This window comes from Felis catus, chromosome A3 (genome assembly GCF_018350175.1).
Source record: "Felis catus isolate Fca126 chromosome A3, F.catus_Fca126_mat1.0, whole genome shotgun sequence".
Classification (NCBI taxonomy): Eukaryota; Metazoa; Chordata; class Mammalia; order Carnivora; family Felidae; genus Felis; species Felis catus.
The window spans coordinates 108132548-108160399 of NC_058370.1; the positions used below are offsets into that span (position 1 = coordinate 108132548).

At 39.4% G+C, this 27852-nt stretch overlaps 1 protein-coding gene and 1 long non-coding RNA gene across 4 annotated transcripts in view; one reads left to right on the plus strand and one right to left on the minus strand.

The window, feature by feature from the left end:
- Window positions 1-1431, minus strand: part of LOC109498285 — a 36205-nt gene extending 34774 nt beyond the window's left edge. The window contains exon 1 of the long non-coding RNA XR_002155032.3: window positions 1050-1431. This is a non-coding gene — a long non-coding RNA (uncharacterized LOC109498285). The remainder of the gene's footprint in view (window positions 1-1049) is intronic.
- MAP4K3 (mitogen-activated protein kinase kinase kinase kinase 3) overlaps window positions 402-27852 on the plus strand; it is a 206172-nt gene continuing 178721 nt past the window's right edge. The window contains exon 1 of one of the 3 annotated variants that reach the window (XR_002741245.2): window positions 402-812. Coding sequence is in view for 2 of the 3 variants with exons in the window: in XM_023251934.2 (XP_023107702.1) it covers window positions 717-812 (96 nt within the window). In the remaining variant the exon portion in view is untranslated. The remainder of the gene's footprint in view (window positions 813-27852) is intronic. The other 2 variants (XM_023251934.2, XM_023251935.2) reach the window with 2 other exon arrangements.

Genomic DNA, 27852 nt, shown 5'->3' on the forward strand with positions numbered 1-27852 from the left:
TACAAATAAACTGGGGCTCCTGGCTGTCTTGCAAATTAAAACTTTACTACCTGCTTAAGGTTGGGACGTGATACAGCGACATCAAACTTTGCTATTCAGGGAATCAGAAGCGAAAAGGAGCTACTTTTTTTCCGTCCCACTCCCCGCGGCCCCTGGGACAGGCACACCTTCCCGGCAAGGCTCGGCCGCAGTTGCGCGCGGGTCGGCAGCGCGAGAGTCCTGCGCGGGACCAGGGTCCGGTGCGGCCGGGCCGTCCGCCCACGCCCGGCAGGCGCGCGGAGCAGGAGCGCGCACGGGGCCGCACGCGCGCGGGGCCGACGAGCGCTCCCTCCGGGATCGCGGCTGCGCAGTCGGGCCGGAGCCGGGAAAAGGGGGAGGAGGGTGGAGGAGCCGGAGTAAGGGGAGGGGGAGGAGCGGCGAAGGCGGAAGCCATGTTGGAGTTGCACCCCGAGCGAGGGGCTGCGAGCGTTCTCCTCTCCTTGTGGGTGTGACCCGGGTTCGGCTGGCGGCGGACTGCGGGGGCGGGGACGGTTAGCCGGGTCGTCGTCCGCGGCGGCGGCGGCGTGAGAGGAGCGGCGGCGGCCGCAGCGTGGAGCCGGGCGATTGTGACCGCCGGGGGAGCAGGGGGCCGGCCGCGGCTCCCACTCTCCGTGTGGCCCCCTGAGCGCCCCCCCTCCCCTGCCCGGGAGGGAGGCGGGGGGCACCCGGGGCCCGCCATGAACCCCGGGTTCGATTTGTCCCGCCGGAACCCGCAGGAGGACTTCGAGCTGATTCAGCGCATCGGCAGCGGCACCTACGGCGACGTCTACAAGGTAAAGGCGAGGGGCCGCGCGCCGCCGAGGCCGCGGGGTCGGGACCCGTCGCGGGGAGGGCGGGGGGCGCCGCCGCTGCCTCCTGGGCACCCGCGTCCGCGCTGTCCCTCCGCGGGAGGCGCGGGCGCCCGGGGAGCAGTGGGGGAGGCGGAGGAGGAGCGGGCGCCCGGGGGGGCTCTGCTGCCTTGGAGCGAACAAAGGGCCAAACGAGTCACCCCGAGACCTCCGAGCCCTTACCTGAACCCTGCCCTGGACGCGCAGTGCCCGGCTAAGGCTGGACGCGAGCGGGCCGCTCTGCTCGTTACAGCGCGGAGAGGGTCTGGCCGTTTGCTGCATTGGCAGGGTCAGAGCGACGAACCAGACGGCGGGGGTTTGGCGTATGTCAAACCGGTGTCCATCAGACGGACCCGGGACTGCCCGCCGTGGGTCGGGCGCTGCTGCCCACCGGGCCGGCGGTAGTTTGGAGCCTGGGCAGCCTCCGCCCACAGCCCCCCAACCTCTGGCCTCTTAGCATCCGCATACCAGTTTTCTTTTAATCTTCCAAGTATTGACTTGGGTCAGTAAAACAGATCTAGTTAGTGTAATTTTTTTTTCCTGTTTTGGAGAAAAAAAGCAACTTTGTTTTCTCCAAATTGAATTGGACTGTGGTGCCTTATTAAACTTGTTTTTGTCAGTGACATAGAAGATTCAGATTCTTTTTTTTTTTTTTTTTTTTAACGAATACTCAGCAAGGGTACTGGTTTGACTGGGTTAGAATTCAAAGTCCATTAGTCGTCCAGCTTTCCTGTTGTAAAGGTACCCCCTAGATAAATCACCCTTCCGTGGCCAGCTCAACTCTTGGCCTCGTAGAGACTGCCAAGATGGGGATAGCGCCAAATGTGGCAGCAGTCTTGATTTATTTGTGTATCTTCTTACTGGTGACTGACTGAAGTACAACTCCTGTTTCACATAACATCAGAGGATGCACAGAGAAACTTAATTTTACTTTGGAAAGTTTCGTCTTAACTTTATTTTGCCCACGGATGGCAACTCACAGGACAGCCAGGATTCTGCATTTGTCTCCTTTTGTGGATGATTTGCTTTCCGTCATCACCTGTCTCATCAGTTTTTCTCCTGAGAATAATACAGGCATTTTGTGCACACCTGTCATCTATACGGTGCTGGGCATCTAAGCACTTGGGTTGTAGCAGAAAAAGATAGACATGTTCCTAAATCTTACTGGGAGTTTATCTATTTTGGGGAGGGGGCAAGAAGACCATTAAACAACCACTTAGATAATTATTTTATTGTAGTTTTATTTCGTGCTGCCCAGGAGAAAAGAAGATTAGGATTAGGGTGATGAGAGCACAGTAACAGGAGGACCTGATCTCTGGGGAGTCAGAGGCACTGGGGAGAGAAGATTATGCCAGATAGAGGCACGTAATCTGCAAGGGCTCTGAGGCCCCAAGGAACAGGGGGAAGATTTGAAAGGCCTGAATGGCCTGAGAAGCCAGAGAAGGAGGGTGGCCCTAGATCATACAGGCCCCTTAGGTCTTATGAAGCGGTCAGATCTTTCTGTAGGACAATGGGGAGCCATGGTAGGGTTTTCAGTGGAAGAGTAAAATTAGATTTGTACTTTTAAAAGATCTGCCTTACTGCAGCGGAGATTGGAGGGGAAAGAACAGTTAGGCAGCCATTGCCACAGTCCAGGTAAGAATGACCATTGGCTATGTTTTGGAATTGGTGTGATTATGAAAGTTGAAGTGAATGGATCCAAGTAGATTAGAGCTATTTAGGGGAATCTAGTTATATTCAATTGAAAAGGCAACTAAAACTTTACTAGTGTGTAAGTCTTAGGTGGCAGTGTGTACATTAAGTTCTTTTCAAGAATAATTGGCCATGTATTTACTATATTTAGAAAAAACAGCTGGTAGTTAAGCCACATGATTAAAAAGAAAAAAAAAAATTAAGGCCTATAATTTCCTAAGGACTTCTAAGTGCAATACAGGTATAAGTTGATTACTCGTCATCTGTTTAAAGTAATGATAATGAGAACTAACATTTGTGGAGTGCTTATTCTTTGCTAGGTACGGATGTAAGGTTTTTCCGTGTATTAATTTACTTACTGCTTACAGCAACCCTATGAAATCGGTGCTGTTATTAACTCTATTTTGCATTTGAGGAAACCGAGGCACAGGGAAGCTGCGGTAACTTGCCAGGGTGGGTAAGTGGCAAAGCACAATTCGGACCTTATCCTTTAGAGACTGCATTCTTAACAATAGCAGTACTGCCTGTATAAAGATAGGATATGAGCAGGTAATGTCTTACTGAATTTTCCAGTGGAGAAATCTGGGCACACCTTTTAGTTCAGCATACGTGTTGTAGCCATACTCTGTGTTAGAGTGGATCTTGAAGTAGTAGTCGGAATACCTAACTCCTACTGTGCAGCCAGGCCTCATTGTTTTTGTAGAGTCTGCCAAGTGGACACCAGATAATAGAGGCTTGATCCCTGCGCCAGACTTTTCCAATACCAGGGGCCCAAAGCAGAAAACTCCATGTGGTTTTTGGCATCGTACGCCCTGCTTGCTAAATCACCCAAAGCTTAAGCTGTTTGTATTTTTGTCTGTAATCACGTCCACATATAAAGATAAAAGATTTTTTTTGTATTTGTTTGGCTGTTTTAGATTTTTCCTAATTGTACAAACTGTGTTGATTAGAGAGGAGTACATAAGAGGGTTTGTTTTCAAAAGCCAGTGTGTGTAATGTGCTCCTTAATTTGTCAGTTTAGGTGCTAAAAATGGAATAATCAGATTAAATAAGGTAGAGACTTAATTGTTTATAGTCATTCTTGGAAGGTGGGTGCTTCAAGGGATTTTTATTTTCAAACTGTATCCTAATGTGATAACATGCTTGTTTAAGGTGGCATGGTTTAGTTAAAAAGCACTGAAGTAGAATGTGGAAGACCTGGAATTTATTAGTTGTGCAGCCTTGTAAAATCATTTAGCCTCTCAGCTGTTTTGTTGTGAAGGTGTTATTACCATCATATGCCTGTTTATGGTGTTAGATAAATGACTTGAGTTTTACCCAACAAGTTTTCATTTTTTCTAGGCCAAAAAATACAAGTATACATTCTCTCTGCACTACCTTAAAGTACGTGAAAATAGAGTTTAAAAAAAAAAGTCATACTTTTAAATGTCCTGTAACTGTATGGACTTTATCTGTGAGATGAAATATTTGTAGCATCGGTTACCTAGGGACCTAGGAGTTGACAACTAGAGAGCTCAATGACTGGGCCTCAGGAGGTCCTCTGACATTAATAGGTTTAATGTATGTATATACGTATACATGTGTATATATATATATACGTGTGTATATATATATATATATATATATATACGTATACATATGGGTGTTCTTTTGGAGAGATGGCTTATAGTGTTCATTACATTTAGAAAAAAGAAAAGAATGAACAATCTATAGGTTTGTCATTTCAGAGAGTTCTCTTGGAGAAATTAGGCAGTTTACCAGATCACATTATCAATGTTTATCAACATTAATAGGATTTTCACATGCGTTGTACTATTTTTTCTCAGGTAGCTTTTTCAGTTCGTCATATTCCTACACCATGTCTTGTTGTTTTTCTACATTTATTGCTAGAGAGAAGCAGAAGATACTAAAGCTGGAGATAGGGTAAGGCAAGGATGTTTGAAGGATCAGTCTTACTGTGTCTCTAAGGAAGTGTCTCATCTAGTCTCATGGCTTAAGCTTGATCCTGTGAATGACTCCCAAATGTGTTTCCGGTTCGTGCTTTCTCCTGAGCCCTAGCCCACTGTCTCCACCTGACCTCTTTCTTTGCAGAGCACATCTGCCTCCAGATGGGCCTTTCCTTATATTCCACTTCTGTCAAAAGCCCCAGTGTTGGCAGTTTGCTAAGGCTTGGGGCCTTGGAATCATCTTTTATTCCGGACAGGACTTTGTAGGCATTTCCCAAAATGTGACTGGGATGCTCCAGAGAAAGCACTACTATCAGTATACCGAAGACTGAGACATCATGTGGTAAAGAAACCTGTTAAATGTTGCTTAACCCAGCAAACTCCAAACTTGCTTGTCTGTGGGATTCTTTTTCTCTGTAATCCATATTGCTTGTCCTTAGAATCAGTGTCCTGTAGAGAACATGCTTTGGAAATGTTGATATTGATTTTATCTGTGTGTGTTTGGAAGCCATTCCCTGTGAAGCAGAGGCTGCACTGTTGCTAAGCATCGAAGTAGCACTCACATGGTAGTCTGGGTAAACAGACGGAGTCTCTATGAAAGCTGATAGGAGCAAAACAGAAGATTGGGCAGTGAAATCAGAAAATTCATTTGTTCAAGCATTTAGTGAATTGTGTTGGCTTATTTGTAGCTCTGTATCTTTCAAGGTGTTCTGATTAATATCCTCAAACACTAATTCTTTCATTATACTCCATGGTTATAAGATTGGAAAACTCAGTTCTGAAACCTAACTTCTTTTGAGGAACATGAATACCTTAAGCATGGAGAAAAGAATAGCTGAAGGAAAATAAAACCTGATTGTCTAAGGCTATGCTTATTTTTCACTTTCATGGAGGACAAAGTCTAGGGGGACCTGAGGTCCTAAACTTCAGAAAGGTCGTTTGAGTATTTAAGGTAAAATTAAGGTAGAATTTTCCAGCATCAGTAGTTACTTGCGATGGCAAGTGACAGTGGGACAGATTGTGGGATCATTTTTCTTGAGAGCTTTAAAAACAACAACAACAAAACCCAGGTTATCTGACTTTGATATGGATCTGACTCCCTAAAGGAGGTGCTTACCTCCAAGGTTTAATATGTATACATATTTACTTGTGACAGAACATTTAATACATTATTTTGTATTGAGAGTGAATAGTTGGTAGTTCTCTTTTGAGAGTACACTGAACAACCATCCTACATTGAATAGCAATACTGTGAAAGGAAATGTGTTAGGGACTGTGAGCGGAGTAGCAAAAATGACAAGATTTGGCCCTTGGTATTTATAGGGACGTGGAATGTGGACCTACTTTTAGCTATCATAGTTTTGAGTTCAAAACCTTTTTGATTTCTTCTTTTCTATTATATTAAATCTCTTACTGGCTGAGAGATTGTCTAGACACTCCATAATCTGGACAGATGACTTCTCTGTAGCTTAGTAAAGTGGTTTAAGAGCTGGGTTCTGTCTGGAGTCAGAATGCCTGGTTTCACCACCCTTAGCCAATTACTTAATCCTTTTTTCTCTGCCTCAGTTTACTCAGCTGTAAAGTAGTGATGCTTAGAAAAGGGCCTTGTACTCTGTGCCTCTAATCATTAATTGCTTCTAGTATTATTTATTACGTATTTCTTTTGCTACTGGCCTAACCTACCCTGCTTCTCATGCTCCTGCCTCAGAGTTTTTGCACTTACTGTTCTGGGCCTGAATTCTGCCCTCCCCTGATAGCTATATGGTTTGCTTCTTTGTTTTCCTTGGGTTTCAGCTCACATGTCACCTTTTAATGTGTCTGTTCCTTACCACCTTATAGGGAACAACACCCCATTCTTTTTTTTAATGTTTTATTTATTTTTGATAGAGTGTGAGCAGGGGAGGGGCAGAGATAGAGGGACAGAGGATCTGAAGCAAGGTTCGTGCCAGTAGCAGCAAGCCCGATGCAAGGCTCAAACTCATGGACAGCGCCATCATGACCTGAGCCTAAGTCCCACACTCAACTGACTGAGCCACCCAGGCACCCCACCCTACTCTTAACTTTCTATCTTTAACAGGGATGCATCCAGATTTTGTAGGGCCTGAAGTTTATATAGTTTGGGAGGGGGGCCCTCATTAAGTAAGTAAATAAAAATAAAAAGTTTGATATAAAAATGAATATTTAGAATGAGAAAAGATGTCCCAACAAAATGTTGTAACCTTAGAGTCAGGTCCTTTTTTGAGATCTCTGTAGGCATTTACTCAGAAGTGGTCTCATAAAATGCTCCCTGTTAGCATCCTGTTACTGGTCACCTTCTATGTTCTGCATGTCCCAGTAATTCTCAGCACTCACAGAGGCGAGTGAGGAAGCCTGAACTTGAAGTTCTGTTAGCTTTATAGAAAATTCACCCTCTGCTCTCTTCCTAATTTTCGTTTTTATTATGACGTTTGTCACCTTCTATTTAGTTGTGTATTTCCTTTCTCTTCCTACTATAGTGTAAATCCAGGAAGCTGGTGGTTTTGTTTTGTTCACTACTGTGCCCTAGTGTGTGACACATATTAGACTCTCAGTACATATTTGTGGAATGAATGAATGAACTGACAAAGGGAACAAACTATATGCTATGTGAGTTTAGAGAAAGGAGATCATTGTTTCTGGTTGGGAGAAATCACAGCAGGTTTTACAGAGAAGGTAGCATTGGGCTGGATTTAAAGTTCTGGCAGTAGTGGGTACAGAATGAATTACGCATTGTGGATTATTATTAGGTCTAAACTAAATCAGTAGGCCTAATGTGAGTATCTTTTGCATGTTAAGTGGTGGTCATATCTATTATGTGCATATGAAGATACTCTGTCATTTTAAACTGAAGACTTTTAGTGACTAGTGAGTATATGGAGCTGTTATGTATTGGTTTTATTTTGTTTTTTAATAGAATTAAACTGGGCTTTTAGGAAAGGATTTTGTTTACCAGTACCAAAAGGCCTTAGATTCAAGAGATGAAAACATGCTATTTTCTGCTTTAGCTTTGTCAGTCTTTTTTTTCCTGGAGGATGCCACGTTTCAGAGTTCCAGGCTGCCTTGACCTGAGATTGTGGGTTTGGATTCCTAGTGTGACAATGCATTGCTTATCTTAGTCCTTAAACTCTGTAGGAGAATTTTAGATTTGACTGTGAATTTTAGTTACGTTTAAATAAGACTTTTATTTTGTTTGATTGAAGTCTTGTTAGAAGTTTGAGATGGTCATCTACCTTCTCCTGCTCAAAAAATCTTCTCTACATTGCCTGTGGACGAAAGTGCATCTTTTTAAGCCTAACATTAAAGGCACTGTCCTTTTTGCCCTCTGGCCCCTAAGAATGAGTTAAGTTTAGGTAGCTGGGAGGGGGCAGGGAGAGAGAAGAGGCTGGCAGAGAAGGGAATGGGGTGTTGGTATTCCCAGGTGTATGTAAACTATAGGGGTAAAGGCGTGGGGACTAGAAGAGAGGATTAACTTGGAAGGCTTGTGTTGGGAGCATGGAGAAATAAGATTTGCTAGATAAGGGAGGGCCAATTTTAAACTTCTTGGAAGCTAGATAAAGTTATTTAGGTATGAAGTGGTAGCACGTTGGGAACTCCAAAGGTTTCTGTACAAGGAGTAATGTTGAAAGTGCTCAAGATTATTCTGGCAATCATGAAGAAAATGGATCAGAGAGGAAAGATGGAAATATCTGCTAAATAGAATCTGTGATTCTTAAACTTTTTAGTTTTAGAACCCCTTTATGCTTTTAAAAGTTAATGAGAACCCCAAACTTGTTTGTTGTATCTATTGCTATTGACTATTTTAGCAGTTAGACATAACCGAGGTTTTTTTTTTATTTATTATTTATTTTTGGGACAGAGAGAGACAGAGCATGAACAGGGGAAGGGCAGAGAGAGAGGGAGACACAGAATCGGAAACAGCCTCCAGGCTCCCAGCCATCAGCCCAGAGCCTGACGCGGGGCTCGAACTCACGGACCGTAAGATCGTGACCTGGCCAAAGTCTGACGCCTAACCGACTGCGCCACCCAGGCGCCCCAGACATAACCGAGTTTTAAAAAATACCAATTTATTAAAAAGAATAAACTTATTACATGTCACATAAGTGACATTTTTATGAAAAATAACCATATTTCCAAACAAAAATTTAGTGAGGAGAGTGACATTGTTGTACATTTTCCAAGTCTCTTTAATATTTGTTAAATAGAAGACAGATTCTCAATTCTTCATTTATTCTATTGGGATATTTTGTTTTGTTGACATATATAAAAAAATCTGGTCTCATGTATTTGGAAAAGAAGAATATTTTACTAGCCTTTTCAGATAATTGTGGGTATTTTCCTCTGATTCTTTTCCACGACTTGACAGTTCGTACCTTCTTAAAAGTTAGTTATCATGTGGAATCCAAGACCATATCAATGAAGCTTTCTTACTCTTATGTTAAAAGTCTCTTCTTGGACTTAAATGGATCTTTTTTTTTTTTTTTTTTTCTTTTTTAACATCATGCATTGGTCATTTAGAAAATAGAGATTAACTGAGTTATCCTGATCTTACCAAAGTTTCCATATTTCATTACACAAGGTCAAAAATCATCATTCCTCTTGATGGAAAAGCTTTTTTTTTTTTTTTTTTGAAGTTTATTTATTGAGAAAAGGGAGAGAGGGGCAGAGAGAGAGAATCTCAAGCAGGCTCCGCATCAGCACAGAGCCCAATGTGGGGCTTGAACCCACAAACCGTGAGATCGTGACTTGAGCCAAAGTGAAGAGTCGGAGACTCACCTGGCTGAGCCACCCAGGCGCCCCATTGGCAGAAGAGTTTTGAGGTACTGATGGTAGGTAGAAGTTTTCCAAGATTCATATTTCTCTCTGAAAGTACTAAATGTATCACTTGCAATAAATACTGTTGGTTTTTTCACTGAAGTGACAGATTCATTAGTTCATTTTCAATAAAATTTCAAATACTTAAGCATGACTGACCAGTTAGTCAGTTCTTTTAAATAAAAAATGGTGTTCTGTAGAAAAAGTGGCTAGTTCAGTTTGCAGCTCAAAATCACACATGCTGTTCTTTGAGACAACCATTGTACTTTGGTATGCAGTGGAAATGTTTTGTGGATATCATCAAATAGAATATTAAAATGACTTGTATTAAGGGTTAAGAATTAATAAAATCAATAATTATGCTTCAATAAAGGCATTCTTAAGTGAAACTGGTATTTTGTTGTTGTTGTTTTGTTTTGTTTCTCCTTTTGAGTGCATGGCAGTGAAAAATATGGTGACTGGTAGTACATTGTGGGACCACTGCTTTGATTTGTGCCAAGGCACCAGCAGTTTTATCACCATTGCTTTTGCTTTTTTAGTGCAAATGTCAACATGGTAAAAGGAGGCAAATAACATTTTCATATTATGAAAATCATTTTGTCCTTTCAAACCCTCAAGATAGGGACTCTCAGGGATTCACAGAATTGTGCTAGAATATTATATGGAATAAGCTAAGGGTGAGGTATGTAGTGATGGAGCAGACAAGGTGAGAAGAATGGCAAGGAAGGAACTGATGAGAAGCATCATGAAGAAACATTTGATGGGGCTTTGTGAAGAAATATGAAGATGGAGAAAGACGATTTAAAGAGGACATCAAAAGCTTTTTTTTTTTTTTTTCTAATTTTAAGGAGGCTCCATGCCATGGTGGGGCTTGGACTCATGACCCTGAGATCTGCAGTTGCATGCTCTACTGATTGCACCCCAGGACTTCAAAATTTTAAGCTTGAGGAGCACATAAAATAGTTGTTCGAGCCAATTAGTAGTGGGAGAATGATGTCAGTTACAAAGACAGTAAAGGTGAGAGGGAGGAGCTCGGATGGAAGTAGGGATCTTTTACTAGAAAATAGGTATCTGTGAGATTCGTTGTTGTTGTTGTTTTTTGCTGTAGTTTCTCTGAAGAAACACTAATAGTGACTTTTCCTTTTTCTGTGGAGTGTAACAGTTCTTTGGTAGTGTCTTTAAGACTAATGAAAATTGGTCAGGGTCAGTACCTTTCTCCCAGCACTTAACTGAGGGATTACTGGAGCACCTGCAAAAGATATGTCTTCCTGTTGAACCGTGCTACACATTTGAATGGTAACTAAGGTAGGAATTAGTGGAACAGTAGAATATGGACTAGATATTTTTATTGTGCCATACATTTTAAAAATTTTGTTTTATTCTTACAGCATATACATTATACATCCACATCTTTAATAATTTTAAAATTATCTAACTCTTGGGGCGCCTGGGTGGCGCAGTCGGTTATGCGTCCGACTTCAGCCAGGTCACGATCTCGCGGTCCGGGAGTTCGAGCCCCGCGTCAGGCTCTGGGCTGATGGCTCAGAGCCTGGAGCCTGTTTCCGATTCTGTGTCTCCCTCTCTCTCTGCCCCTCCCCCGTTCATGCTCTGTCTCTCTCTGTCCCAAAAATAAATAAACGTTGGAAAAAAAAAAAAAAAAAAGACCGTGCAGAGAGTAATTATAAAAAAAAAAAAATAATAAAATTATCTAACTCCCAAGAGATAAGAGATACTCTTAGTATTTTGATGTATTTTCTTCTGTTTTTTTAATAAACAAATATTTTACAAAGCTTTTATGCTGTTATATATTTCTAAGGTAGAATTAGTCTACTTACAGTGAAATGATTCGATCTTAGTGTTCAGTTAGGAGAGTTTTAACAGGGGCGCCTGGGTGGGTCAGTCGGTTAAGTGTCCAACTTCAGCTCAAGTCATGATCTCACAGTCCGTGAGCTCGAGCCCTGCGTTGGGCTCTGTACTGACAGCTCAGAGCCTGGAGCCTGCTTCAGATTCTGTGTCTCCCTGTCTCTCTCTCTGCCCCGTCCCTGCTCATGCTTTGTCTCTCTCTGTCTCAAAAAAATAAAAAACATTAAAAAAAATTTTTTAGAAGAGTTTTAACATACAGAAAACTGCATAACCCACACCCTTATTAAGAAAGAACATTTCCTTAACCTCAGAAAATTCCCTCATGCCCCTTCCCAGTCTCACACCCCCCTCTCCCATGGCAATCACTATTCTGATTTCTGTCAGTGTAAAAGCTTTTTTAGAACTTCATGGAAATGAATCACAAGTGAGTTGCCTTAGCACCTTTGACAATAAATATATGGGGATATTCTGGCTTCCGTTGTGTTCTGTTGAGCTGTATGGCTGTACTTGTACCAGTGCATCACAGTCTTGCTTACTATTGTTTTATGGATAGTCTTGGATTCAGGTAGTGAGTCCTCCAACTTTGTTCTGTTGCTGTTTTTTTTTTCAAAACTGTTGGCATCTATTTTAAGTCCTTTGTTTTTTCCATGTAAATTTTAGAATTGCTTTTCAAATGATATAAAAAAGCCTGCTGGGATTTTGTTTGGGAATAATTATAAACTCACAGGAAGTTACAAAAAGAGTACAAAGAGGTCTTGTATACCCAACGCCTAGCCTCTCCCAGTAGTGACATCTTTATATGACTACAGTGCATTATCAAAACCTGGAGCTCGATTGGCACAGTGTGATTTAACTAGACCTTGGATTTCACTGCTTTTTGCATGCTCTCATTTTTACGTGTCTTTGTGCATAATTTTGTGACATTTGATCATGTATATGGTCCGCTGGGATTTTACTGGGATTTGGTAGGATCTGCAGCTCAATTTGTGGACATTTGAGATCTTAGTCTTCTGATCTATGAATATGTCATTTCCCTCTATTTATTAGATCTTTGTCTTGTCAGTGTTTTACCTTTCTTTTCTTTTTTAACTTCTAAATTTTATCCCTAGTCTTTTCTCCTAACATTGTAGTAAAAGATAACTATTAACATAATATTTCTTCAAGGTGGTGAAGTAATCAAATGTGGGCGACATTTTTAGTTTTTATTAAAATCTTCACTGTATTAGTAATGTCTGACTTCCTTTCACTTGACCTTGTACATTTTAGCTCTGAGCATGTGGACTCCTTTTAAAATTGGCAAAAGTGAAAAGAAAATGGGAAATGACTATTTAAAATCTGTTCACTTGAGCTTTCTTATCTGAAGATTAAAACAAAGTCTTTAAAAATCTGAGATATTTTTATATATGAGATATGGGTTTATGTGTGCATATTTTGTAGATTTCATATTTTTTGAACTTATTAAAGAAAAATAACTTAAAGTTTGCTTCATCCTTAAGTGAATGATCAACAACAATGTACCAGATTGTTTAGGAGATCCTAAAAAATTTCTTTCAGATTTTGAGGAGCTTATGCTCAGATTGAGGAAACAAAATATGCCTAAGTGGAACATCTAAGGAACATTCCTAAGGCAGCAATTTAACAATTAAAAAAGCAACGATGTGTCATAAATTCTACAGAAATTCAATTTAAGGGTAAGATGACCTGGGGTTAATCGGTAAAGACTTCCTGGAAGAGCATATCTTGACTTGGGACTGGAAGAAATACTGGGTTTGCATTTGTAGAGAACATTGGGGAAGCCATATGAGTAAATATGGATAAAAATACTGCTGTGCAGTCGAAGTGGGCAGAGAGCCATTTTGACTAAAGTAAGGGTCCATATTGGGAAATGTGATAGATAATGTTTCAGATACCCAAGATACAGACAAATGAATGCCAACTTAAGGATATGAACTCATTTGATTTATAGTATAAAAGTTTCCAAATTCATTAGGGCCAGTCTTGTCTTTCTAGCCTGTTTAGTTCACTATTTCGATGGTATTAATTGAATTTTCCTTTATTCCTCCCTCCCTCCCCCAATTCAGCTCAAAGTTATACATTTCATTTTTATACTTTTGGTGATTACCTTAAAATTTCAACAGGCATAATCAGGTTAATGAATATCTCTGTTCTCTTTCTGGTCCGTACATGGACTTTAGAATGCTTAATTCAATTACTGCCTTTTTGTATTGTCTCTTGTTTTGGTTCTGCATTGTTTTACATCTTCCTGATTAGTATTTATTAACATTATTTTATACAGACAGTTCTCTTTTACATTTACCTATACGTGTTCAGTTTCATTGTTCACCATTGTTTCTTGGCATTGTACTCGTGTTCTGGGTTCAGTGTTCTTCCTGGTGACCACTCTTTGGTAGGGTTCTTTCTCTTTCTTTCTCTCTCTCTCTCTCTCTCTCTCTCTGTCTCTTTATTTCTCTCTTTGTCTCTTTCTCTTTCAAGTGAGGGACTGTGTAAGGTGAACTCAGAGTTTTTTTCCCTCCCCTCAAAAATGTCATTATTGTATCCTTACTTTTAAATCTTAAGTTAGCATGGCATAGAACTCTAAGTTGACAGTTATTTTGTCTCAGAACTTTGAAGATATTCTGTTGTCTTCTGGTTACCTGTTGCTGTTGTTAAGTCTGTTGTCAAAAAATAAAATGATAAAAGAAAGTTTATTGTCAATTTAATTCTTGTTTCTTGTAGCTAATCTATTCTTTCTGATTGACTTTTAAGTTTTTTCTTTTTTTTTTTTCTTTTTACTCTGGTGTCCTGTAGTTTTCACATTGATGTTTTTTAGATGTAGATTTGAATACAAATATTTGTTGTTTTTCTATAAGGAGTAGCATATTTCTTCGGTCCTGGAAAATTCTGAGCTGGTATATCATTGACTATTATTTCTTCCCCATCTCTCTGTTGTTTCTCTTTAGAGCTCCTGTCGTATGTTGTATCCTTTTATTTCACCATGTCCCATAAAGTCATGGTTTTTCCAGCTCTTTATTCTGTGTCTTCTGTTATGGTTCATGTGTATAGTATCTTTGTGTCTGTGTATACTCTGTTGCTTTTTAAAAATCCTTTTTTCGGGCTCCTGGATAGCTCAGTTGGTTAAGCAGCTGACTCTTGCTTTGGGCTCAGGTCATAATCTCATGGTTTGTGAGTTGGAGCTCTGAGTTGGGCTCCATACTGTCACCACCTAGCCTGCTTGGGATTCCCTCCCTCCCTCTCTCTCCCTTTCCTTCCCTCTCCTCCCCCTTCCCCCACATGTGCTCGCTTTCAAAATAAATAAAGAAAAATCCTTCTTTTGGGTGGAAATAATTTGAACTCATAGGAAAATAGCAAGAATAATATGAAGAACTCTTTTATACCCTTACCCCATATTCAACAGTGATTAACACTGCCACATTTGCTTTTTCACATTTTCTCTTTCTATCTATACATATTATTTAAAAAAAATTTTTTTAATCCTTATTTATTGTTGAGAGAGAGAGACAGAGTGGAAGTGGGGAAGGGGCAGACAGAGAGGGAGACACAGAATCTGAAGCAGGCTCCAGCCTCTGAGCTGTCAGCATGGGGCTCGAACTCACAGGCTGCGAAATCATGACTTGAGCCGAAGTAGGACACTGAACCGACTGAGCCACCCAGGTGCCACTATACCTGTTTTTTTTATCTGAACCATTTGAGGGTAGGTTGCAGACATCATGTTCCTTTACTTGTAAACATTTAATATATATTTCTCAAAGTAAATATATTCACTTAAAAGAGTTATCAAAATCAGAAAATTTTAATATTAGTACAATACAGTTGTTAATCTGATTTCCAGACCTTGTATTCAGGTTTCTACTGATGGCCCTAATGATATCCATAATATCATTTTCTTCCTAGTCCAGAAACCAGTCCGGGATCATATTTCGCTTTTCGTTTCCAAGACACTTCATTCTTTTTTAACCTAGAATAGTTTTTTAGCCTTTCTTTGCCTTTCTAGACACTGACATTTTTTAGGAGTATACATCATTTATTTTGCCGGATTTCCATTTTGGGCAGAAATGTATATAAATGATGTGTCCTCTGTGAATAATATCAGGAGGCATGTGATGCTGACTTGTTTCATTATTAATATTTTGATCACGTGGTTAACATGGAGCTGCCAGATTTCTTCAGTATGAAGTTATTTTTTTCTTTTGTAATTAATAAATTGTGGGGAGATATTTTAAGACTGTATAGTATCTCTTTCCTTACCTAATTTGCAGCCATCAGTTTTAACATCCATTGGTGAATCTTACTTGAGTTATTACTATGTGGCTGCAGAAGAATGCTTTTCTAACTCCATTAACTTCTTCTGCATTTATTAGTTGACATTCTGTTGTGATGAAGAGCTTTTCCTTCTCTATTCATTTTTGGACTTAATGGATTTTTTTACTTTATTCGTTGGGTGTCTAATTGATCATAATCATTTATTTTGATGTTCAAACTACTTCAGATTTGGTCAGTTGGATTCTGTCTTAGTTCAGGCTGCCAAAACAAAATATCATAGACTGGGTGGCTTAAACAACAAAAAATTTATTTTCTCACCATTCTGGAGACTTGAAGTCTAAGATCATGATGTGCCAGCACAGTTGGTTTCTGGTGAGCGCTCTGTTCCTAGCTTCTAGATGGCCACCTTCTCACTGTGCTCACAAGGCAGAGAAGGAGGGGGTATCTCTGGACACTAATCTCATCATGAGGGGCCCAAACCTCATGACTCATCTAAACCTAATTATTTCTCAACACCATCGCTTTGGGGGTTAGGGCTTCAGCATAGAGTTTGGTATGTGTGGTGTGGGCACAGTTCAGTCCAGAGCAGATTCCATTGCTTTTTAAATTATAATAGTTATATTTCTAGAAGCTCTGTTTTATTACTTTTCAAGTCTGTGTATTCTTTGTACATAGTTTCTTGTTCTTAGATTTTTGATTCCTTTTTCTAACTGATTATTTTTACATATTTAACATTCTCTTTCAAGTTACCATTCTGTCTTTTCAAATTTTGAGAAGTTGTAGTCTTGCTGTTTGTTGTTGTATTTGCTGACTCACTCATGGTAGATTTTTATTTTAATTCTGAATTCATCAAGTTTTTTCTGTAAGAATATTTTTGTGGCTCAAATTGTGGGGGTGTCTTTCCAAAACAGTTCTGCATTTGCTTCTTCCAGGAACCTCAGGAGTCTCTTTGGTCTGGGACTGATATTTATCTTAATTTCCCTGTTTGAAATTCCTCACACCTTATGGATAATGCAAATTTGAACCCCAAACCCAAATGAGCATCTGGGCTCTTGGTTTTGAATTCTTAAGGGACTTTTTTCTTTCTCCCTGTTCAAAGCCCAGGCAGAGACAGGCTGTTGTTATCCTCCTCCTGTGCTTGTGCGTTCCTTTTTTTTGTTTTTTGTTTTGTTTTTCTTTTCACTTTACTGAGGTTGCAGTCCTTGCCAGGTCCTAGTTTTATCCAGAGGTCTCTGTCCCAATGTATTGTTTTGAGTTGATCCCAAGATCTGTTCACCTGTCCTCAAGTTATTTTATTTATTTATTTAAAAATTTTTATTTATTTTTGAGAGAGCACAGACAGGGGAGGCTCAGAGAGAGAGGGAAACAGAATTCGAAGCAGGCTCTGTGCTGTCCTGTCAGTGCAGAGCCTGACTCGGAACTCGAACTCAACAAACTCCTAGATCAGGACCCGAGCCATAGTCGGACACTTAAATGACTGAGCCACCCAGGCCCCCCTGTCCTCAAATAATTTAAAAACCCAAACATCTAGTTTGTAGAGGCCAATTTCTCCCCTTCTGCATCCCTTCTATTTTTTATCCTTATCCCACTGTTGTTGGAAGCCTCAGCTCTGGTTTTCTATTTCCCTTCATTTATGGTACCCAGGATTTTACTTGTATTTTTTGTGGACCCCATTAGTTTTAGGTTTACAGAAAAATTGAACAAAGAGTACAGAGTTCCTATCCACCCCTATTAATGTCTTGTATTAGTGTGATACATTTGTTAAAATTAACAAAACAGTATTGATCCATTATTATTTTTTTTGCTGCTTTTTTTTTTGTTTGAGCATGGGCTGGGGAGGAGCAAAGAGAGAGAGGGAGACAGGAACTGAAGCCAGCTCCATCCTGACAGCAGAGAGCCAGATGTGGGGCTTGAACTCAAAAGCTGTGAGATCATGACCTGAGCTGAAGTCGTATGCTTAGCCAACTGAACCACCCAGGAGCCCCTGATCCATTATTATTAACTAAAGGCCATTACATTAATGAACTTCAGTTAAGTTTACATTAGGGCTCACTCTTGGTGTTGTACATTCTGTGGGTTTGGACAAATGTATTAGGACAAATGTGTTAGGTATGTATCCATCAAGGTATCATACAGAGTATTTTCACTGCTCAGAAAATAATCTGAGTCTGCTTCTCTGTTCTCCCTAACCCCCTCTCCTACCTCTGGCAACCACTGATCTTTTTACTGTCTCCATAGTTTTGCCTTTTCCAGAATGTCATATAATTGGAATCATAGGTATGTTGATTTTTCACACTGCCTTCTTTCACTTAGCAATATGCATTGTTTCCTTCGGGTCTTTTTGTGGCTTGATATATCTCATTTGTTTTTTTATCACTGAATAATATCCCAATGTATGATCGTACCACAGTGTATATATCCTTTCACCTATTGATTGACATCTTGGTTCCTTTAAAGTTTTGGCAGATATGAATAAAGCTGCTATAAACACATGTGCAGGTTTTTGTGAGGACGTAAGTTTTCACCTCATTTGGGCAAATACCAAGGTGTGCAATTGCTGGGTTGTGTGGTAAGACTGTTTAGCTTTGTAAGAAACTGTCTATCGTCCAGAGTGTCTGCACCATTTTGCATTCCCAGAAGCAGCAAATCATGATCCTGTTGTTCTACATCTTTGCTAGCATTTGATGTTGTAAGCATTTTGGATTTTGGCTATTCTAATAGGTGTGTAGTAGTATCATTGTTGTTTTATTTTTTATTTTATTTTATTTTTAAAAAATGTTTTTATTTATTTTTGAGAGAGAGAGACAGAGTACAAGCAGGGGAAGGGTAGAGAGAGAGAGAGAGGGAAACACAGAATCTGAAGCAGGCTCCAGGCTCTGAGCAGTCAGCACAGAGCCTGACATGGGGCTCAGACTCACGGACCGTGAAATCATGACCTGAGCCGAAGTCAGACACTTAACTGACTGCGCCATGCAGGCGCCCCTCATTGTTTTAATTTTCAGTTCGCTAGTGACCTTTGATGTTGAGCATCTTTTCATATGCTTATTTTCAATCTGTATACCTTATTTGATGAGATGTCTGTTCGGATCTTTTGTCCTTTTAAAAATTGGATTGGTTGTCTTATTGTTGACTTTTAAGAGTTCTTTGTGTATTTTGGATACAGGTCCTTTATGAGCTATGTGTTTTGCCAATATTTTGTCCCAGTCTGTGGCTTGTCTTTTCATTTTCTTTACAGTGTCTTGAGCAGAGCAGAAGTTTTTATTGTAGCAAAATCCAGCCTATAAAAAAAATTTTTTTTTTGGCTGATCATGCCTTTGGTGTTGTATCAAAAATCTCATTTCCAAATCCAAACCAAGGTCACTTAGATTTTCAGTTATCTTCTAGAACTTTTATAGTTTTGCATTTTATGTATAGGTCTTGATCCACTTGAGTTAAATTTGGGAGAAGTGTTAAGCTCTGTGTCTAGATTCTTTTTCTGTCTTTTTTTTGCATGTGGCTGTCCAGTTGATTCATTACCATTAGTTGAAAAGACCATCCTTTTTCCATTGAATTGCCTTTGCTTCTTAGTCAAAGATCACCTGACTATATTTGTATGAATTTGTTTCTGGATTCTTGTTTTAGAGCTTTCTAACAAAGTAGCACTGACTGGGTAGCCTAACTGGCAGAAATTTATTTTCTCATAGTTCTGGAGGCTAGCAGTCTGAGATTAAGGTGTTGGCAGGATTAGTTTCTTAAGAGGACTGTCTCCTTGGCTTATAAATGGCTGTCTTCTCTTAGTGTCTTTACATGGTCTTCCCTCTAACTGTCAGTATTCAAACACAGGTAGTTTGAGATTATTAAAAAGTGGTAATTTGGAGTCATATATAGCAGAGAACTAGGGGAGGTAAGTACTGGTAGACCAGTGAATCTAGTTAGGAGGATATACTTGATGTCCATAGAGTCATTTTCTTGAGTGGTTGGAATGCAAAGAATCTAATTGCAAGTGATTCAGAAGGTAAGAGGGGATGGTGACATCTTCTGTAGTTTGTTGTTGAGAAGTTTCATTCCGTTAGCTTCTGGTACCATATTATTCTTAGCCTTTTAGTGTGTTCATCAGGAGTGTTTGTTGAGCATCTGTGCTGGGCTTTGGCTGATGTGGAGGATGTGATCCCTCTTCTCAGAGAGGTGGCAGACTAGATATAGGGATAGGACCAGGTTATTTATTTATTTATTTATTTATTTCAACGTTTATTTATTTTTGGGACAGAGAGAGACAGAGCATGAACGGGGGAGGGACAGAGAGAGAGGGAGACACAGAATCGGAAACAGGCTCCAGGCTCTGAGCCATCAGCCCAGAGCCCGACGCGGGGCTCGAACTCACGGACCGCGAGATCGTGACCTGGCTGAAGTCGGACGCTTAACCGACTGTGCCACCCAGGCGCCCCATGGACCAGGTAATTTAATTACAGCATTAAATAGTATGTATTATTTTGTGGTTATGTATTGAATTATGTGATTCTTGGTAAAAACTGAGAAATGAGACAATGCTTCAGTCTACTGCCAAATAGGAAAGACTTTTTGGAAGAGATAGAGTGAAAGGTGGGCCATGAAGTGTGGTTTAGATTTAGGTGGATGAGGTGGAATGGTATTATAGTGGAGATGGATATTGCAGAATAAAAACCTGATGGGGGAGGAATAAGCAAGAAGGGGTCATGCAGGAAACTGTTCAAACATGCCTCAGTCTGTATTGGAGAATACTAGGAAGTATTGGATATTAATAACAATAATTATAATAGCAAATAGCATTCATGAAGTACTTGCTATGTACCAGTTGTGGTTTTATGTAAGCACTGTACAAGTATTCTCATTTTAATCCTCATGGCGTTATGAGGTAGGCATTGTTGTTATTTCCTTTTTATAGATGTGGAGACTGAGGCACAAAAAGAAAGGTCAAGAACAGACCCAGAGTCATACATCCAGTACGTGGTAAAACAAGGATTTGAATTCAGGCAGTCTTTACTCCAGAACCTATGCTTTGTAGTCAGTTACTATGTTCTGCTATAGAGAGTAGTTGAGACCAAAATATGTCTTGAGAAACTGTCTCACAAATGAAATATGATAGAAATAAGGGAACCACTGAAGATGTTTGAGACAAAGTCTAGATAATGAGCTACTTGCTTGCAGGGACCACTTAGTCCCATGGAGGATTGGTGGGTGTGATGTAGGGTGGACATGAATCCTCAATCTGATATTTCAGATTATCTAGAATATCTTGTTCCAATCCAAGAGTGAATGGTAATGATGTGACTCAGATTAACAATAGGGGAAGTTTTGGACATAGATGGCCTAGAGAAGTTGAGTGAAGAAAGATGTGGAATTAGGTTTTGGGCAAATTGAGATAATATATTTAACTAGAAAGGTGTTGTCCCATTCCCCTCCCCTCTCCCCCTGAAGTGGTAGACTAGCAGATTTAAAGGGGCCCTAGGGAGGTACAGTTAAGGAAAGAGCACACATGAGAACAAGAATTCTTCAATAATCAGAGGCTAGATAAGGGACATCTTTTGTGCTTAGTTTTCAAAGGAAGAAAAGCTCTCATCTAACTTCCTCTTCACTTTTAATATCCAAGGAATTCAAGATTCATGGTTTCAAGCTTTCCTTTGAGGCATAACATTTAAGTGAATGAATGAAATATATGACATAAAATACCTGTAAGTACACGTTTGTGGAAGTTATAGTCTTTAGGAAAAGGTTTGCTATTATAAGTTACTGAATATTTTTTTAGTTGAAACAGGTAAGAATAATGCAGTAAATAGAGATAAAGATCACCTACTATTTTTGTTATCAGAGTATTCTTTCCACACGTTGTTCATCCTTAAAATCCATTTTTGGATTTCTGTTATCCTTCCAGTGCCTCAGGAATAGATAACTTATCTCTCACTGTCCCCATGTACTCTTCTCTCTCCATGTCCTTCTTAGTAGGTGACAAAGTTGACGGAAATGAGAAGGCATTGAAGGTACTGAGAGATAAACCAGATGGACAGTATCATTATTAAAACTTGTTCATCTTTTTCTTTCTGTTCCTTGCTCACCCCATGCTCCACTACCCTTCCTCCCTTCAATAAAAACTCAACCCCAAACCTTCAAAGAGCATCAAGTAGAGACTATAAAGCCTTTTGCAGAAACAGACCAACAGACACAGTTAGGTGGTTTTTTTGAATGTCATTCAGTTTGAACAGTAATGTCAGTCATTGTCATTTTTATTTCAGTCATTGTGTTGACATTTTTCTTATGGGGTGGGGGGGGGGGTCTCCTGTTTCTGGTTAGTGCTGTGACGTTGATTTGCCAACACAACTGGAGCAAGTTGATTTGCTAACACACTGGAGTAAGATGTTTTGATTTGGAATGTTGAGATTTTTTTTTTCCTTCAGTAAACTGTGGTTATGTGAGGTTTGACAAACTTTTCTTTCCCCAGAAACCAAAATTGAAGGTTTCCGTTAATTACTGGACAAAGTTGCTATTTTTACCGTAGGTTTAAATTGTTTGTGCTGAGATGTCTTTAGCTGTTTCTATCATGTTATAATGCAATATTTGAATTAAAATTTAAAGAATATTTCTGTAACAACTTTCATAGGAAGTGATCATATAAAAAGTGTGAAATTTAATTAGGCTATGTTTTATAAGAATTTAAGACAAAGTATTTTAAAAATATGACTTAACTTATCTTGGTGGTCCGGAAAAGTCTGGAAACTAACCTTATGGGATCTAATTTTTTTAGCAACATTGTTAGAAACTATTTACCAGATATGATCAGCTCTTTTGGGAGACAAATACTTTTTTGTTTATCAGCCAAGATTTAAACTCACCTTTTTAAACTTGTAACATTAAAAAAAAAATTGAATTGTTTAATTTAGTTAAGATTTTAAAAAACAAACTTTATTTTAGAATAATTTTAGATTTATAAAAAAAATCACAAAGATAGTGATAGAAGAGTTTCTGTGTACCCCTTCCCCAGTTTATCCCCTTTTGTTAATGTCTTATTTCACCATGGTATATTTGTCACAACTAAGGAACCAACACTGGTACATCACTATTAACCAAACTCCACAGTTCATTTGGATTTGACTGGTCCCTAATGTTCCTTTTCTGTCCCAGGATCCCTGCAGGATAGCACATTACATTAACTTATCATGTCTCTTTAAGCAGAATTTTCTGGTCTCTGACAGTTTCAGACTCTTTTTTGTTTTGATGACCTTAACAGTTTTGGGGAGTGCTGATCAGGTATTTTGCAGTGTGTTTCTCAGTTTAGATTTGTCTGGTGTTTTTCTCATGGTTAGACTGGATTATGAATTTTAGAGAGGATAAAATATCCATGCTATTAACATGACATCACTAGTGATGTTAACCTTTTATCACCTGGTGGTGGTAATGTTTTCTAGGTTTCTGCATTATAAAGTTATTTTTTCCTACCTTTCCATGTTGTGCTCTCTGAAATCACCAAACTCAGCCTCACACTTACAGGGTTAAGTTGCATCTTTTTTTTTTTTCCGATGTTTTATTTTTGAGAGAGCAAGAGCAAGAGTGAGAGTGGAGGAGGGGCAGAGTGAACCGGGCAGAGAGAGATAGAGACACAGAATCCAAAGCACGCTCCAGGCTCTGAGCTGTCAACACAGAGCTCGATGTGGGGCTCGAACTCATGAACCATGAGATCACGAGCTGAAGTTGGATGCTTAACTGACTGAGCCACCCAGGTGCCCCTCATCTTTTTGAGGGAGGGAGTAGCTATATAAATTAACTGGAATTCCTCTGTATGGAGATCTGTGTTTTTGCCCTTCAGTTATTTTATATCTGATAGATTTATTTTATACTTTGGGTTATAGTCCAGTAGTCAGATTGTTCAGATTGTTTCAGTTTAGCCATTGCGAGCTCTTTCAGGTTGCTTCTTGTGTCCCTTTGACAGTATCTATTGTTCTGTTTTTGATACTTGTTTACTTTCTGGTAATATAAGATGTTTCAGGCTCCTCATGTATATTCCATTTCTCTAAGGATCCCTGGTTCCTTTTTTTTGGAAATGGTATAAGAAAGCAAGATATAGGCTCTGGGTATATTTATTGTTACCGCTATGTTATTACTTCTAGGCCCTCTTTAGTGGATAGAGCAAGAAAATCACTACTAACTAAATTAGTGTGTTACTGGACCAAATATATATTTAAATACAACTAACATACATACATATATATATATATATATATATATATATATATATATAATTATTTCTGTATCTAACCGTATCTATTTTAGGCTGAACATGCGTCCATACTGCTGTCTCAAAATCTAAGCCACTACCCCATGGTTCATTCTAGTCTTGCCCTACTGCTGATCTGTAGCCTTCTTCTCCAGTAGTGAGATACCTGGCTCCCACCATCCACTGTCCATTCATGTATTTGTTCAGTGTCAGTATATCTGTATAGCTTTTTAGGAATTGTCACAACTCTGTAAGTTTTCAAACCAGACTGTTCTCATACATTTTTTTTAAGTTGCTTGTTTACTGTTTGAAATAATAATAATACACCATGTGCTAACTGTTGTTTTATGAACTTTTATATGTAATAACCAAATTTAGTCTTACTCCATTGGTATAATGTAGGAACTATAATTGTCCCTCTTTTACATATGAGAATAGAGGCGCACAAAGAGCTGTAGTCCAAGAGTTTCCAGCTTATAAATGGCAGAGCAACAGTTGAACCCAGGCAGTGTGCCGGTGAAGTCCATGCATTTGGCTACACTGCCAAGAGTAGGTGTGTGAACATGGAGCTATACATCTGTCACGTTGGCTTCTAGTTTTTAAAGAAGTATTATCTTTTGCCAAGGTAGGAGGGTCAGAAGTGATTTAGTGATACCAGAAAAATCCCCAAGGTGTCCCCCTGTACACGGGAGGGGACAGATGTTAGAAAAGAGTAAATTTCCTTAAAAAGCAACCATGGCGAAAAGGATCTTAGGAGATAAGTTTGTTTTCTTCTGGTCAGCTGGGGAGATTGTACTTGTGAAGAAAGTAGCTGATGCTTTTAAAAATGTTCTGGAATTAACAGCTTTTCTCCCCTCTAAACCACCCCACCACAATTGCCAAAAGATTATTTTTTCCTTCTGGTAGAAGCATGTGGTTCTCACCCTCTTCACATATGTCTCTTGCACAGAGGGGAGAGGAGTGGGTCAGAATTGCAGTTAGCAAAGGCGTTCAGCTGGCTGCTAATCAAGAACGAAATCAGTTGAAGGGATTTCTTTATTAACATGCCAGAAACATCTATTCTGTTTCAGCAGAGCCTGTTTAGCATTTGGTTTCATTGGTCAGTTTATATAGAAAAGCTTAGTTATTCTGGAGCATTGCTTTCAAACACTGCTGTCCCCTACTCCTCAACATCTGACTTAAATTTTAACAGCTTTGAGATATAATTCACATACAATGCACCCATTTAAAGTACAATTCAATAAGTTGTATAACCAGTCTGATTTATATGTGAGTCTTAAACTCAGAGACAAGATAGTGATAGATGGAATTTATTCTTCCAAATGTTGACTTATAGTTCTGTTTTTATATTAACTGCTGTTAATGGAAACCAAAGGTGACTGTTACTGCCTAACATTATTACCTTGTAAAGAGTGGAGAGACATTAAAACCATTAGAAACTCTCAGAATGTGGTTTAGTTCTCATGGAAATAATGCACACAATTGCCTTGTTTTCACCGTAATTGTATTTTCCCTTCTCCTTCTGTCTCTTTTTCTCCCACTCAGTTTTAAGGGCATTTAGTCCTATAAACCTGTTTCAAGGGAGTCATAATTGACTGGATTGTATTATTACTCGTCTACCAATAAGTGCAATGGGAAAAGGTCTTTTTTATGTGTGCTGAGAAGTCCCATTTCTTTAGTGTGGAGCATGTTAAATTTCTCCTGTTGCTTAAGCAAATCAGATCAGTTAGTGTAGAAAATCTAACGTTAATCATTAATTCTGATGCTTGTTCAGTTGGGCCACATGATTCTTAAATGACAGCCACACATTTGGAACTGTTTGAGAACCATAACTTTTAAAAAGCACCACACTTCCTAGGAGGGGTTTGGACTTCACAAGTGCAGACTGTCATTTGACAGAAAAGAAAATGTGGTTGTGAACATAACCAATCAGGGGCCATTGTACTTGGCTTATGGGATTGCGTATAGCCTCTTGAACTTCTTAGTTCTTCCAAAAATTGTTGGTGATGGTAGTTATGATTCTCTGTGAATTTGGGCCTTAATTTCGGGTGAATGAATTACCATTATTTTTTAATGAATTACCACTTACATAACATTTGGTTTCACATATGTTGTGATTGTGTTGCTATTCTCACAAGTAACAGTATAATACAATCATACCACTGATTCTGTACCCAGTCCAGTCCATCCTCTGTGTTCATTTGGTCCCCATCTTCAGGATGTGAGAGTAATGGTGGACATCAAAGGTTGGTTCTGCTCCTGTTTCTGGCTCCCTTGTTACTTAGGTAATTGACTATGGTTCAGTTACTTAAGCACTCAGGGCTATAGTTTTCTCATCTCTTGCTAAGTCCTCTTTAATTTCTGTTGAACTTGGTAACTCCTGTTGTTTTCTTCGTGTTGTCCAAGGAATTTAGCCTGCTGCTGTATGCGCTTTTTACTGCCACTGTGTGGTCTTTGATGACTTTCTTTATAGCCTAGGTAAAACTGTATGTCGAGATGCAGTTTCTACTTCTAAGGGGAAAAAAACCACATATAATCGTTTGTTGGGTCTCTTTGCTGGTGACTTCAGGGAGGTAGACAGAAATTGCTTATATGTAATAATGAGAAGGTGGAAAAAAATCTTTAAAATTATTGAAATGGCATTTTGGTATCTGCCAAGTAGATACGACTTGGTCAGATGGCCAAATAGGAATTTATCGTCTTGACCTAGATTGCCACATTTGAGTTTAAGCTCTGCTGGTTTGTGACCTTGAGCACCTAATTTAACTTCTCTCTACCTCAGTTTCATTTGCAAGGGGGAAATGTTAATAGTACTTACTTTAGAAGGTTATTGTGAGGTTTAAATAATAAAGCATTTAAATCTTTGTACAGTACCCTGTACATACTAAGTACTTCGTAACTGTTAATGTATTTGTTCCTGTTCCCCCCCCCCCCCCCAAGCTCTCCACCCAATGTGGGGCTGGAACTTTGACCCTGAGATCAAGAGTTGCATGCTCTACCGACTAAGCCAGTCAGGTGCCCCTATTTGTTCCTGTTCTTTATTACCTAAGTTTGAGCTTATATTCATTCATTTATTTTTATTTGATGTCAGCCCATCTCAATCGTATTCTCTCTACCATATCATCCAGATTTTTGTTTGTTTTCACTCCTGTATAGCACTAGTCAGTCTGCTATTTTCTTGTTTTTGTGTCCACCAACCGGAATGTAAGCTCTGTGGGATCATGGACTTGTCTGTACCATTCACTGTTATAACTCCAGCATCTAGCATAGTGCCTGCAATGCAGTAGGAGCTCAGTATATATTTTGGAGGGACATTAATTGCTGCATTTAGTTGTTCAGTGTATATATCCAAGAAAAGATGGCATTGACTTTGCAGCTAGGCATGGTGGACATTTTGGTTTTCCCAAGAGCTATTTTGTGGTCTTTTTTCCAGGTCTCTGACCTTCTGGCTACCAGTAGATTTTGCCTCTGGAAGTATGTTCTCTGACTTGATTCTTCTTATTTTATTTGGTACATGAGTGCAATTTTCCAGAGTTTGTTTTCTGGAACATTAGATGCTTAAAATGATCCTTAATTAAAAGATTAAAGGATTCTGTGATCAAATGAGTTTGGGAAATGGTACTGTTCCTTTCCTCCACTTGAGATTCACATTATATATTAGTATAGTGAAGAGTCTCAGAAGTCCTGCAGTAGATACACTTTTTAACCTTGATCAGTTATTTTTCAAATTAGTTGATCATGAACCTAAACAAATGTATTTATTTATTTGTTCTTTTACCTAATGACAATAATATCCCAGTTCCACAGAACACACTTTGGGAAATGCAAGGCTAGCCTACTGCCAAAAGCCTGGTTTACCTTCACTCAGTTCCTTTCCATGTAAAATTATGTCAGGAAAATTAAAATTAAACTTAAATATAGTGATAGTACTTTGAGAACTCTCTAGAGTGCCATAAGGCACTACTTGTCAAGAATTTCAATCTATTCCTATTAGCCACCATGTAACTGTAGCAGCAGGTATCTTTGGAATCTGAAGGCACCACATTTCCCTTTCTGCAGACCTCACATTTTTTCAGTGCTAATGATCCCAGTTGTTCTTACCCTTAGAATTGTTTTTTTCAACTCTGGAAGACTTCTGTGCTCATATATAGAA